The sequence below is a fragment of the Limulus polyphemus genome, unplaced genomic scaffold (assembly GCF_000517525.1).
Source record: "Limulus polyphemus unplaced genomic scaffold, Limulus_polyphemus-2.1.2 Scaffold828, whole genome shotgun sequence".
NCBI classification, from domain to species: Eukaryota; Metazoa; Arthropoda; class Merostomata; order Xiphosura; family Limulidae; genus Limulus; species Limulus polyphemus.
The window spans coordinates 144155-159578 of NW_013666438.1; the positions used below are offsets into that span (position 1 = coordinate 144155).

Below are 15424 nucleotides of genomic sequence, written 5' to 3' on the forward strand. Positions count from 1 at the left end.
AGTCAACACGTCTGTCACAGTCAGAATGATAACATAGAACCATAGGGAGTTCACGTTACTTTTGCTTTTCTAGTGTCATTTTAGAGTATTCTTGAGAAACTAAATACTAAAAAAGAGATTAAAAGCAACATACTGTTGAATAACTAAAAACGTTAATTGAGCGAGCTAATTAAATAAGTTCATGTTTCTAGGTGTCCGTCTCAACGAATAAATTCGGGTGTCTCGGTAGTCTGGTAATTAAAACGTTTCTGTAGGGATCAAAAGATGATGGGATCAAATCCTAGCCAGTAAGCTATATATAGGCTTCAAAGAAAGGTTACTACCATAGATCCTCAGATCTATGTTATAGTTACTATTTTCAGATTTTCTGAAAAACTCCCTCGCCTTTTCTTACTATGTCGAACACAACCAGAAACAAAATTATCGGGAGAACGAATATTGAGCATATAACAAAGATTTTTCTTACCGTTTCCTAGGTGCTAATTAAATATTGATGTAAAATGTTATTGATGAAGGAGGAAGTTCCCCAATTCCCCATATCCAGAATAACTCGATGGCAAGGAGTGAAAGGAATGGTAAATTGGGTATCATATTTATTTTTTTATCTTAGGTTCGCTGAATAGTTCCGAATACATAAGTAGTCACCTATACAAATATACGTTCGTTGGAATCAACTGATCAGGATACTGATGAAGACTGGTGATTTTCTGATGAATGTTTGAGCTGACATGTTGTTCCTAAATAATGAATAGTTATTGCTAAAGTTTATTTCTTAAAAATTGCACAAGTCTATCGTTATTCGTTTCCTTGTTAATTTATTAAACAGTATTTCAATTTTTGTGTTTAATTGCTAAAAAATATACAGTGCGGCTAGCATAAGGCATGATTGTTTCTATTTGTGCGTTTTGTATATCATGGAGTAGAATATGCATCAAAATATCACTGTACTTTATTAAAGTTATATATTGTTTTTTACGAATGTTGAGTATTGTAAGGCCTAATTGACCGCTAAATAATAATAATATGAAATGGGCCGTATGATGATCATATTGATGATGTCATAACAGCAGTTTGTAAAACATTTCCCCAAATGCTAACAAATGTTCTTTTGAAGTTTAATAATCACTTATTCTAAATAGAGGTATTTTGTACCGTCAGAGTACACATGACTAAAATATATCGTATATACTCCTCCACTATTTTATATTTCACCAAAAAGAAGTACAAATTTCATAACATACAGAAAATGTGTTTGGTTGTTGTTTATTACATAATAATTCTGATTTTTGAATTATCAGAATCGTCACACGTTATACTAATAACTTGCATATGATATGTAATGACGTGTTGGCAAAGATACAAGGTATAGCTCTTCTTTATTTGGTTTACGGAAAATTCAGGGCCATTTTTACAGTGCAATGGTGCAACAAATATACTTATAGCTGGAAGAATATAACCTCTTTCTGAAGCACGGTATTCACATAGCGAGGTTTTTAAATGATGTAGAACCAAAGAGCATAACATTTCAAGAAAGGGATCCTTTAATGTTCATAAAGAATGTTTAAGATAACAACAGGATCCAAAAACACATCCAAACTTCCTCTATTAAAGGTTATGGTTTCAAAAGAGAATCCACTAACTCATAAGGCCATGGATAGGCGTGTTTCCTTTTTCTTTTAATAATAATAAACCAGGATTTTAAGTTTACAAAGGCTCGGTAGCCCAAAGTTTACAATTTTTAGTACACAATCTACTATTACTTTCATGAGAAAGGTGATACAGGCCTGCGAATTTAAAATTCATAAAAGTTGTTTTGGTTTTAGTAACGGATTTTCCATAATTCAACTACGCAGATTACGAAAATAATATTCATTTTTTTCTATCATGTAAGGATTTTTTTACAAATTTGGAAGAAAAAAAACTCTTATTTAGATCAAATTATTATTTCGTTTACCACAATGAACATTTTTCTATTATCATGTTTGTTAACAAAAATACAAAAAACTGAAGGAAATGAAAGAACATTGATGTCAAACGAATATGCATCCTCATTCATCCTGATTTTGTTGTGAAATCTACGTCTTGTAGTCTCAAAACTACGTGTTGTGGTCTTTCTTTTATGTATTGCGTTATAACGCTTGGGGAAAAAATCTGTACGTGATGGAGAAAAGTTGATATCATTTTCGAATTCAACGTACAGGAATTACTGTAGAAAATGTACAACTTTCAAGACAATAAAACATCGCAGGCCTGTGTTACCAAAGAAATTGGAATCACAGCAAACTTTCTCGAACACATCCTGTCAAGGCCATAAAGGCAGTTATGATACATTTTATGTTTTTAGACTGCTTAACTTGGTTTCGAAAGCTGATGTTCATCTTAAGTGAAAGGGTTATGGAAATATATAGTTTAAAACTGACTTAGACATCTTTAGCAAAAACTTATTACAATCCAAACTGCCGTCGTTGCGCAGTAATGCGTAATCTCAACAAATTATAATATGCACTACTGACGATGTAGAAAGTAGTTCCAGGGACAGAACGAAACCTGAAACATTGCTTCTATAAATTGATATTAACCCCCAGTATAACGTCTATAGTGCACCTGTATTTTCTTGGAATGAAGTTTATGTTTTGTACATATTCAGTCGAATTGTTTAAATCTATGTAGTATTCTTATTTCTAGAACTGTCAGCCGATAAGCTACTTATTAGGAAGAAGATCATGATTTAGTTAATCGTTGAGAAACTGGTGATATATTACTGTCAATAGCCTTGTGGTCTAGTATGGGTCACAGTAAAGATTGAAGATATGAACTTTAAGAAACAGCCACAATATCATTATTAACAGAAATGGACAACACAGTTACATATGGCTTAACAGAAATCAACATATGTTTACACGGGGTTTACTTGAGAAGCCGATGATTTGAGATACACACACACTGAATTACTTTTTTATTTTCTGTATAATTTCTGTAGTGCACATGGGCTTACTTGAGAAGCCGATGATTTGAGACACACACACACACACTGAATTACTTTTTTATTTTCTGTATAATTTCTGTAGTGCACATGGGCTTACTTGAGAAGCCGATGATTTGAGACACACACACACTGAATTACTTTTTTATTTTCTGTATAATTCCTGTAGTGCACATTGATATATATGAAAGACATTTTAATACTAGAAATAAACGACCTTAAAACAATAATATTTGTTATTTTTCTTTAATTGGACACTGATTGGAGCTTTGCACTGTTAGTTACGGTTTGTGTTTTATTGGAACTATCCTGAAGAAGCTGTAAAGCGAAACGTTGAGAATCCAACTAAAGAAAAATAACACATTTTGGTGTTTTAATGTCGTTTATTTCAAGTATTAATAACAAAGATGGCTTGAAAATATCATTTGCACTGTGCGTAAACCGGAACCAAACTGGCTAAAAACAAAGATGAAGGAGAAAGGCTTCTTTCCTAGTTCCAACCAATTAGGCCAAAGCCATAAAATAACTACACTTTATATTCATGAGAAAGTCTGGCCAACAACCAAAGTTACCAAGGCCATATGGCCAAACGATATTATGAAAACTCGGAGAGAATTGGGGATTATCAGGAAAACGTCACGCTCAGAATGAAGCATTGGTTTAAAGAAGTCAAGCCTGGATTTTTAGGATAAACCAAATGTTAAAATATACCTGATTATTATGGAAGAGTACGTTTTGATACCTATATACATCTATAGATGTTATACATATATCATAACATTTTCACAAACTTTATTATAGAATATCGCTTATAAAATGATATCAATGATGGGGATAGTTGTTGTTGTTTCTTATTAACGGTTATCTGTGCTCTGCCCACCACGGGTATCGAAACCCAGTTTCTAGTAGTACAAGTCCACAGACATACCACTGTGTCACTGGGAGGCAAATAGTCTATTAGCACACTTGTTGTTGTTCACACTTCAATGCAAAGGTATACAATGGGCTATCTGCTCTCTGCCAATCCCGAGTTTTAGCACTGTAAGTCTGGAAGTTACCACTGACCAACCGGAGAAAATATATTAATTTAGGAAAATCATTTGTTCTATCTAAACTTTTCCTGCAAACAAAACAAATTACTCTTATACAGTTGCTAATACTGAATAACGAACAAATAATTGTATTATTATTGCTAATAATAACTGTAAAGCATGGAGCAGAAAATCCTTATTTCCAGTTTGTTTATTTTAACTTGTAAGGTTGAAAGTGCTTGCTTCTGGCGAAGATAAGGTTATGTTACGTTTCCTTCTGAAACTGGAGTTTGCTGGTCAGATTTGGTTTTAAAGTACAGGCAAAGCTTCTTTCACCGAAAAGATCCGAACCCCGCCTTTTTCTTGCCCTTAACTACCTTTCATTCGCTATGTTTTCCTGTTTTGTCCATAAGTCCTCAGGGGTTTAATGTCTGGTATAGCTTTATGGATTCCACTAGAAACATGCAGTAAGATAGGTCATTTGTGTGACGTAACACTTTCATCATGATTTGTGTGACGTAACACTTTCATCATGTACAATACACTTTCTTTCAGTGTAAAGTTAAAACAAAGCGTGCCAAACAGGGTGGGGTGGCTAATCTACACGTTGACCCATTTTCTCTTCTCTATATAAACGTCGATCGTCTAGCCACAATAAATAACTTCAGTCCGATATTCTTAAGCATATCTCAACTCAGGGAGAGGGAATTTTACACTTAAGTCCAGCATGTTGTCCAAGGTATGGTATATGGATAAAAATTAAACCAGACTTGCCAGTAAAGGTAAAAGAAAAAAAAAGTTTTAACGTAACATTAATGACTTTACAATCAGACAAAAATTATTTCAGATTCAAACTGATCGGTTTAAGATGTTTTTAGTTTTGTCGTAATGTCGTAACCATAACTATCAAAGATGCGATAGCTATTGCCAGTGTTCCAAGTAATGGTCATCTTTCCTTTAAAAGTTTTGTATTTGAAATGTAATAAGAAAAACAAACTTTTTAAGATTTTAGTTTTCACACTTGTAGACGAAGGTAGAAGTTTTCTTGTTAGTCACACTATTCTAAACGGTATTTTAATAGCTGAAAAACTTTAAAAGACATTAATAATATAGAATTTGTAATTAATACGCATTTTTTTTTCATTTTGCAGGCCGTGATTTTGTTGTGTCTTGTTGCCGGATCTTTTGCCGGTTACCTACCTGTTGCCGCACCTGCATACGTAAGCAGTGTTCTAAATGAACTTAAATAGCCATTAAGTTTATATTTACTACTTAAAATAAAGCTATCGCGTACTTCAAAGACTGAAATATACTACGCGTAGCACTCTTCTTTCCAAAATCTCAGTTACCTTTATATTCTTAGAATCAGCAACGTGATACCTCGTTCATGTTAGCTTAGTAAAGGTACGTTTTAAAATAAATGACTCGAAGAACTTTCTTTTTTTGTATTTTCTGTGATTAGAGTTTCAAGAAATAAGAAATAACCATAAGAATCATTGCAGGACATTAACATCCCTACTCCATACGACACCGGCTACGATACTGTCGATGAGTACGGCACCAGACAGAGCCGTCAGGAGAGTGGGGATGGTGCCGGCAGAGTTCAGGGATCTTATGGCTACACAGACCCCTGGGGCACCGGTCGTCAGGTCAACTATGTAGCTGATGAAGGAGGTTTCCGTGCCTGGATTTCAACAAACGAGCCTGGTACCGACAACCAGAATCCTGCCGACGTTGAAATCAACTCCCAGGCTGCTGCCCCAGCTCCTGTTGTGAAAAATGTAGCTGTTCCTTCTGCTTATGCTGCTCTTCCAGTTGCTCCCAAGGTTGCTGTAACTGCACCTGTAGTTAAGGGAGGTCTTCCATTGGCTTATCCTGGCAACTTGTACCAAGGTTGGGACTAAATAATACTTTGATGAAAAAAACAACAACATCGGTTTCCGACCAAATCAAAAACCCCGACACTTGCTTGGGTGTGCTGGTTTTGAGTGTGCTTTAGATGCGTTATAATTATCAATCACATATTAAAAATGCTTATTTGTCAACATTGGGGATTTTACCGAAATCGTAATGCTTGTACTCGCCGGATATTTTAAAATGTACACCAACAAATCATTGTTTGTAAATAGATATAGTTGCCTCTGTTATGTGTTATTATTGCAGTAATTTATTTCAATAAAACAAATTATGGTTTTGTTGTTATTATAATATGTGTCGTCATTAATTTATGGTAATGACAGAATATTGGTCTCATAGTTAGCATGCCGTCCCTTTGCCATCAGTGTGTTATAAGTGTGATAATCAAATCCCACTTTTAGATTAGAGTAGCATATGAATTGGCAACGAGTGCTGCTGAAGCTTCCTTCCTTCCTTCTAGTTTATAAATTAACAATGTTCGCCGCAGCTAATCTTAGTGTAGCTTTGGCTGAAAGTGCGAGACAAGCACAATCTAGAAATAAATATATAAAACTGGATTCGGCAGCATCTGGAAATAACGTATTCTGCTATTTCAGACACACACACACACAAAAAAAAGACTATATAAACCTACTACTGAGAAGAAAATTAACTTAAGTCCGAACTTAATTAAAAAATAATTTTTACGAAACATTTTTCTGTCGCTGTTTTTGAGCTAATTTTCAGAAAAGCTAGTCTTGTATATATATATATACAATCGTTGATATGTCTGCTTATCAATTTGAATAATGTGTTCTGCCATAACGAATAATTACTTTTCTGGGACACCGTGTGTTTACATCAGTTTAGTACGAATATTTCGAGCGACTGCAAAAATGTTCTGGTAATATTACATTGTTCTCGAAGTTAAAAAAAAAAAAAAGAGTTATAATTACAATGTCAAAGTAATGGACAAGGCAGTAAACATTATCTAGGTAGAAGCTAGAGGATCTTACTATAAGAAATCCCAGATAAGTGCTATTATTCATTTAATACACAAAAACTGTGAACCAATCTAGAAAGTTTTACCTTGCTAAGGTTTACACCAACCAACCAAAAAATATGTGTGGTTAAAGATCGTCGTAATTTAAAAATTGAGAAGCCGAATGATGTAATTGTGTTATAAATGTAAATGTTTTCTATTATTTCTTCATGAAAAATATGCATTTTTAAGAGCTATGAAATATTCAGCAATTTATGAACGCAATCCGTTATTTATTATTAAATAAAAATATTAAATATTGTTTAATGTGATGCGCCAGGAATAAAACATCAGTTGCTTTGAACTGAGAGTAACCACCAGACAGGTGGGTAGCATATGCACCTTTAGAAGAATGGCAGTGTTATTTTTAAATAATGCAATGTTCTCTCAGTGTGGAATTGTTTTAAAAAATAGGATTGATTTGATTTCAATTTATGTGATTTGCTAATTTTCCAGTAAAGGTGTCATTAAATTTAGTTGACTTAAGCTTTGACAGCGCTTGTGTATGAATACAGATTGTTTCAATGAGCTTAAGTGCTTCAAACGTAGTTGAAGCTAAAGTAATTCAGATTCTTCTCTGTAAATCATTTTATGGTTAAGCCTCCTGTATTTGCCTGTTCTCGTTAGATCTCTTGTATTATTGATTTGAAGCTTCGAATTTGAGGAAATGGTATTTTACAAGAGTCAAAAGACTTATAAACAGGAGAAAGAATTAGGTAGTGTCATAGAAAATTGTCAGGTTTAGGAAAATTTCTCTGCTGGGCATTGGAATTTTGCCAATTCTGCAAAGGTACATAATGCATTTCGGGCTGTAGTCACAGACTGGATAGTAGAGACTGAATGTTTTCCACCGGCAGGTGAGATAACGAATAAGCTGCCACCAAAAGGCAAGACCTTAACACTTGTCGAAAATATCGGATTCCCTGTTCAAGTTCAGTTCACTCCACCACATCTATATCACTTAGGAAATCTCAGCATGTTGTTGATCAAGAGGCTGTGGGTGAGAGGTTTACACAGAAAACACAGGTAAATGTGATATAAGCTACATAAATTACACTCCTTAAATTTAAGAGTGCAACCTTCCTGAAGCATTCATAGAGGTCTTTACCTGGAATTGCTGAACTCTGGAAGAGGCGATACATCACCTGACCCTGAGTTGGACAATATAATCTTGGATGCTGTTCAGTACTAGCAAGGCACAAATTTGGAAGTGGGTTGCAGTTGTAGCCATGTTGAAGTAACAATTCAACACGATAGAGAAATAAGCTCTCCATCAGGCTAAATTCAAGGTTCGAAAGTGGAATCTCTAAGAGAACTTGATTACAGATGATTTATACTGATTGCATGAGAAGGCATATTCTGAATGGCATTAGCAAATTGCGAGGACGTCCTCGAAGATAAGTCTATTAAAGAGCTTCCAATTAAGACAATGAGACATCGCATGGATGTAGGAGATACAGGAGTTGTTAGAGCACTGACTAATCTCACCATATATCAACTACCCTAAGTAAATGGCGATAGACTAGACATGCCAGGGGAGGAAAGACTCTGATTCCATCTAAGTGAAGACAGCCACAAAATGAAGGTAGTTACTTTTGACCTTGAAAGTGACACTGGAATGGATGTATTGCAAAAACGATCTGTTAGTTTCGTCTATGCGACAGGTAACTTGCATGTACATGGGAAAACAACCAATGCTAGCCAGAGCAGATCCAGGAACAGTGGACTACATGGGTTTTGTAGATGAAGTCAAAATATATCAATTTACATAAGTGGCGTTCATTGGTAATAAAACACGAGGTGTAGTGTGTTTGGAGCTGTGAACGCAGTGTTAAAGCCAATTCATGAAATGCAAGTAACATTAGCTTGGACGGTGATGTGTCCAAAGAGGTAGTAACTCCTATTATTGTTTATAACTATTGCCAGTCAACTATTCAGCTCCCTGTTGGAACGATCATTAACACAACTAGCAAAATGAAGGTAATTGAATGTAGCACTAGTATTACTTCCATCATGCCACTTCTGAAAGCAAGTATTCAGCTTAAGACACATGTAAGGTCGCTAGTGCAAGTATTCTTGATTCAAAGTAGTGGTAGAAGCTCATTGAACTGTTGGTAGAAGTACTAGAGATGTAGCTAGTGTCAAAATACGGTGGATGTTAAAGGATGGAATAATAAAGTTAGTAGAGAGCACATGGACATCTAGTCACGAAGAATGGGGTTGTATGAAGGTTATGTGTGAGCATGATGATTCCTGCTGATGCGTTTTCACTCCAACATACAGATTAATGTCTAGGTGCATTTGAAGTGGGATAAAGTTTCAATCTTTATATCTGGCATCCAGATTTTGGTAAGTAAATCCGGATAAAAAGAGTAGAACTAAAACTACTTTCAGTAAGCGAGATCGTTTGTACGAGTTTTGCATCATGCCATTTGGCCTGTGTAATATGACCGTCACTTTTGAGAAGCTTAATGAGCTACAATGAAGGGATTGTGATGGGAAAGATGTCTTATGTAAGTTGATAATGCCTTATTGGTTGGCTGCATGTTCGAGTTCACTCCGAAAAATGTAAGAGTAGTACTTCAGCAGATAAGAACGGCAGGTTTAAACCAGGGAAGTGTAAACTCAAATGCAAGCAGGTGGAATTTCTTGTTCATATTATAGGAAAACATGTGTGTCTACTGTGTTTGAGAAAATTGTAAGAGTAAAGAACAGGTCTAAATGTTTGTCAAATGAGAGGTTGGCAATTTTCTTGGTTTAATGTTAAATTAATGACATCTTTTTTGGACAACTCCAAGATCACCACACCATTATCTATTCTCATTACAGTTTATTCATATTTTAAATGGACCGAGGAGTAAGAACGAACATTCCTGTGTCCCTAAATTGTGCTTTAGTGAAAATTACAGTGATTTTTCCAAAACAGAATTGTGAGTTTTTGTTGGAGACTGTTGACTGCAATAGTGGAGTACTTTCAAGTAATTCTGTTTATACTTTTATTGAAACCGATGCAAATAACATTGTCAAACAACATAACAAAATTTTAAAACAATTTGGAGTTGATACAAACATTAATAACAATGTTATTCCCAATTACATGTCTTAAGTACATCACAGCACATTTGAAGAAATATTGTAGCATTATAAAATAAAGCACTGGTATTAATTCACATATAATTATCAAAAATTATGCGCAATTTGAACAAAAGATATATTTCACACCTAAATCTACGGAATCATTTGATTTCAGCAATATGTATACCAGCTTACCCTTAAATGACAGCAATGAAAAACTTAAGTCTACAAGTAATAGATTGTTTGTTTTGAATTTCGTGCAAAGCTACACGAGGCCGTCCCTAATTTAGCAGTGTAAGACTAGAGGAAAGGCAGCTAGTCATCACCACCTGGCCATGCCGGGCCAAGTAATAGATCTTTTAACAATGCAGATAATGTAATGATTTGTACAGGTGGTATTAAATGCTTTTTTAATAACACCAATCATAAAAACAATCACTGTTTTACACTGAATGAATTCATACAAGTCAATGTTTTTACTTAACAACACATTCGTCTAATTAAACTTACACGTCTTTAAACAGTCATTAGTAATAACTATGGGTAGTAACTTTAGTTTGCCAGCAGAAGATTGATTTCTGTCTGAAATTGAACGTCATAACATTACACAGCTTCCCAAGAAAGACTGTAGTCAAGCTTAACAGATTGACTTGCCAGTTACACCAGCTGTAACTTAGCTCATAAATTATTTGTGTATTTAGTTAGATGCTATGATTGGTAGAGCAGGTTGATATATCGGTAATTTATCAGTAACAAACCAATAAAGGCCCGGCATGGCCAGGTGGTTACGGCACTCGACTCGAAATCTGAAGGTCGCTGGTTCGAATCCCCGTCCACCAAACATGCTCACCCTTTCAGCCGTGGGGGCGTTATAATGTGACGGTCAATCCTACTATTCGTTGGTAAAAGAGTAGACCAAGAGTTGGCGGTGATGCCCAGCTGCCTTCCCTCTAGTCTTACACTGCTAAATTAGGGACAGCTAGCGCAGATAGCCCTCGTGTAGCTTTGCGCGAAATTCAAAAACAAACAAACCAATAATTGTTTTTTTGACAAAGTTAAGCATGTCTATCCGATAGATTTAATACTTGAAAAAGTTCAATAAATACAAATGAAGCCAACTATCTTAATTTATTCATTAGTTTTGTTAATCAAACATTTCCTTTCAAGGCTTGTTATAATTTGTTGTAGCATGGACATTTTTATAAAAAGAACTCGAATACTAACACCTTAAGTTTAGAGAATTTTTTCAAGAAATTACGAATGGCATTTTTCAAATTTTATGGTAAATACAATGTATTGTTAACTAAATTGTTTGTTTGTTTCTATGTCAGTAAATTCTCTATTATAACGAATAACAATGGGCAAATATATGCCTAGACTACGATACATCCCGTTCTAAATGCGTATAAAATTCTACCAGTAGAAAAGCAGACTTTTCAAGTAAAACATATATGTCTAAAACATCGCTTTAAATAAACCTTTGTGTCTTTTAAAGTAATTATTCTACGAAAGTGTGTAATAAAATTTAATATTATTGGTATTGATTTTTTTTTACTCCTTCACTTCATACATTATATAGGAGTTGGCTTCCTAAAGACGCCGATTGTATAGTGTACAAAACATTGATTATCTACATGTTACAGTCATCTAATAATCATCTATTATTGGCTGATAATTCCTGTTTCACCCTGTACTTGAGGCTTTTAAAGGAACACTACACATAAGTAAAAAAGCTAACTTGAAGGAGCAATGATAACATCGTTTACACTTAAATTGTGATGTTTTGGCTTATGTAAAAAATTCAGAAAGAAATCGACTTTTGAATACACCTTTACTGTACCTTATTTAGTATTCTACAAAAGGTTTGTGTTTAGTACACCAAGCCGTATTTGTTGTAGGCTACCAAGAGAATAATAAGAATAAGAATAACAAAGGCAGTTTTGAGCGGATTTTCTTTTCCTTGGAAGTCTAACGTGCGTGCCTTTTTTGGGCATTTTTATATGTGTACAGTCTTAGCAGCCAATAGTAAAGGCTTTAAAGTGTTGTTTGAACTGAATCTCTGCTGTTTAAGGTGCTTTTTGCCCGAACGTTCTATTAGGGTTTTTGTTCAATACCTTGGTTCATGACAATGTTTTATGTTTAATGTAATCCATAATACTCCAATTAGATAATTCAAGTAATGATTTTTATTCACCAATAAGCTGATACAAGGTTATTATTATTATTGTTTGCAACTATGAAAGTAAAGTTTTGTTTATCTCAAATCTCAGATTGTACCTGAATATGTGTATTGTAGCAAACTACAGTGACGAGTAGTGGTGAAAATGTTGAAACATATTTCAAAGACTAACATCACAGTAAAAACGGGTGTATTTAGTTATAATGAGGGCCTTATGAGATTTGTTATAATTTGTTGTTATACCAGTGATGTAATAATGAAAAAATACTGGAACTGTGGCATTAACCACAGTGCTTAATGTTGTATAGTTAGCACATTGTATGCCCCCCCCCCCAGTGGCACAGCGGTATGCCTGCGGACTTACAACGCTATAATCCGGGTTTCGATACCCGTGGTGGGCAGAGCACAGATAGCCCATTGTGTAGCTTTGTGCTTAATTACAAACAAACAAAGCACATTGTATCTTAATACTTGAAAAACCCTGCAAATCGCCTTGGATAATAAAGGTGTCAGCCAAATAACTAAATAATAATAATTGCCGTTGTTTGATGTTATTATTAATCCCCACAGTTTGAATTTTTCGTTTATATACCTAACTGTGCATCTATTTGCGCTATTTTATTTACAATTTAAGGATGTTTTCCTGTTGGCATTTTGCAAGACTAATACAGTAAAATAAGATACTCCACACTATAGTGAGCGTAACATTTTCTAGACAAGTATGTTTGTCTTAGCCTTTAGACTCAAACTAGACCAACACTAGAACAAATTTTAAAAAGCAGAAATAAAAATACCATTTGTAAGCTTACTTTTATATTATCAATTATACACTATTGGCGCTTTTAGAATATCATTAATTTTATTTATTGGACTTCTTGGCTTAACAAGAGAATAATTAAAGTTTAAGAACTATCTATAGGATATGGATATTTAAAATATGTCTTGTGTCTGTATTTTCTTAAGGGTTTTAGGGTTTCTATTAACAATAAACAAGTGTTCTAGAAACACAACTGTCACCAAAATGGCGTAATTCTTGCATCATCTTTACGGTACTGGTCAAATTATCCGATGTTTCAAAATTAATTACACGTGTTCTGCTTGACCTTATATTTGGGGAACCTTGTGGCACAGAGTAGAGATATTTACGCATTTTGGTACCTTTTCTTCTGAAAGATTAGCTACAGAAAAAAATGTGCTTTGTATGTGCAGCTTAGCACTATACAAAGGAGACTGATTCTCACTTTTATGTCCTTGACTTCGCCCATGTCTTGATATTTTATCAAACCCTTCAGCTAACCTTCGACTCAACGTAATAGTCTACCTTGATGATCAGCCATTCTTAGTTTTTAAAAATAAGTACAGTTTTTGCTTCAAATTTTAACCTAGTCATCTCGCTTTTAAGGTACTTGCCAAATATCACTGCACATATTCTTCAACATATTAAATCTCTCATTTTTTTGCAGAGATTAGGTAGCTGTGTAAAGGCATAACCTGGTAGCTGTAGATTAGGTAGATTAGGCATAACCTGGGATTAGCACAATTACATCTAATCTTCGACAAAACTGGTTGTTAAGAATGATGTTTTTGAATTAAAAAACATGAAAATAATGAAATTTGATAATTTGTTCAAGATTACAACCCGATAAAATCTTTTAAACTTGTCATCTTATAACTTAACCGAATTAGAACGAATAGCCCTAGGTTATGGTTTATCCTTTTCCTTTAAGAATGCGAAACCGAATATAGAGATAAACATAAGCACGTTTTGCACATAGAAAGCGTTATGGCGGGAGACATTCAGATCATCTTGCTGTCAATTCAGTATTTCCAAAAACAGTTTTATTTAAACAGTGCTAAGTGGTTTCATAAGTGATTTAGTAACTTTGTGAATTGCGAAATAATGTTTAGTGATACAGGTGATTATGCCACCCAAGAAACGCCCTTTCTATGGAAAGTCTTCTGCCGCTAAAAGAATGCAAGCACAAAGAGCAACTGAAACAGAAGAAGAAAGAAATCAAAGACTTGAAGCACAAGCTGCAAGACAGGCTGCTCAAATACAGGAAGAGACTTTGGAACAACGTAAAGTTCGAGCTGAAGCTGAAAGGCAGGTTACTCAAAGACAGCAAGAAACTATTGAACAGCACAAAGCCAGAGTTCAGTCAGAATCATCAAGGCAAGCTGGATATAGACAAAAAGAAACTTCTGAACAACGTCAAACCAGACTTTAAGCACAAAAATTAAGACAAATAACTTACAAAGAGCAGAAACAGAGGAGCAACATGATGTACAACTTCAGGCTCAAAGAACAAGAGAAGCTCAAACACGATCTAATTTCAAATAAAGCTTTGTTTGATTAAATGCTTTTTTTATTTCTCGCATCACAGCTTTTGTCTACTTAATGAATAATTTGCTGAAAATAATACTGATCTATACATTTCAAATCTAAATTTTCATCGTGCAAAGCCGGGTAACTCAGCTAGTATATATATATATGAAATAACTAAATTTAATCTTCAAAGATGCAGAGAAGAAGGTGGGTATATATAAAGATTATATGTCAAAACATAAAGGTTAGACAACATCAAAATTTTCGTTAATTATTTATTTTGAGTTAGATCACGACAGTTTTATCAGTGTAGTTTATAAGCTTTAGTACAGACTGCCTAGTGTAGTGTTTATCAAACAGTGGATCGCGAGCAGGTTTCCAGGGGGGTCATGAGTTGTCTGAGCTGAGTCAATTATTTTATTTATTTATTTTTTGAGTCCTTGAAATGTCTGAGAAGTACACATACCATCTTTGTTATGAACTATAACGAACTGCGCCAAGAAACATCAAGATTTTTTTTCATCCTTATAGATTATTTGTTAGTTTGAAGTTAAGCACACGGGTATCGAAACCCGGTTTTTAGCGTTGGAAGTCCGCAAACATACCGCTGTGCCACTGGGGGGCTCATCCTTGTAGAGGTAATAGGGGGTCGTGACGTCCAAAGCCCAAAGGTTTGGAGGGGGAGGGGCGTCTGGCAGATCCGGCTGAGAAACACTGGTCTAGTGGTTAGTTAAATGTCCATCATGACATTTGAATTAAGAACAAGGTGATGTGAATAATGAAAATTATTTCATGGTAAGTTTGTTTGCTTGTTTGTTATGAATTTTGCGCAAAGCTACACGAGGGCTATCTGCGTTAGCCGTCCCTAATTTAGCAGTGTAAGACTAGAGGG

At 34.7% G+C, this 15424-nt stretch overlaps 1 protein-coding gene across 1 annotated transcript; it reads left to right on the forward strand.

Annotated features, from left to right (window-relative positions):
* The first annotated feature begins 500 nt into the window (after positions 1–500).
* On the forward strand, positions 501–5918 carry LOC106460748 (cuticle protein 16.8-like). The gene is made up of 3 exons (XM_013920483.1): positions 501–575; positions 5166–5234; positions 5517–5918. The coding sequence occupies exons 1-3, from the start codon at positions 501–503 to the stop codon at positions 5916–5918; spliced, it is 546 nt and encodes a 181-aa protein (XP_013775937.1).
* The last annotated feature ends 9506 nt before the right edge of the window (positions 5919–15424 follow it).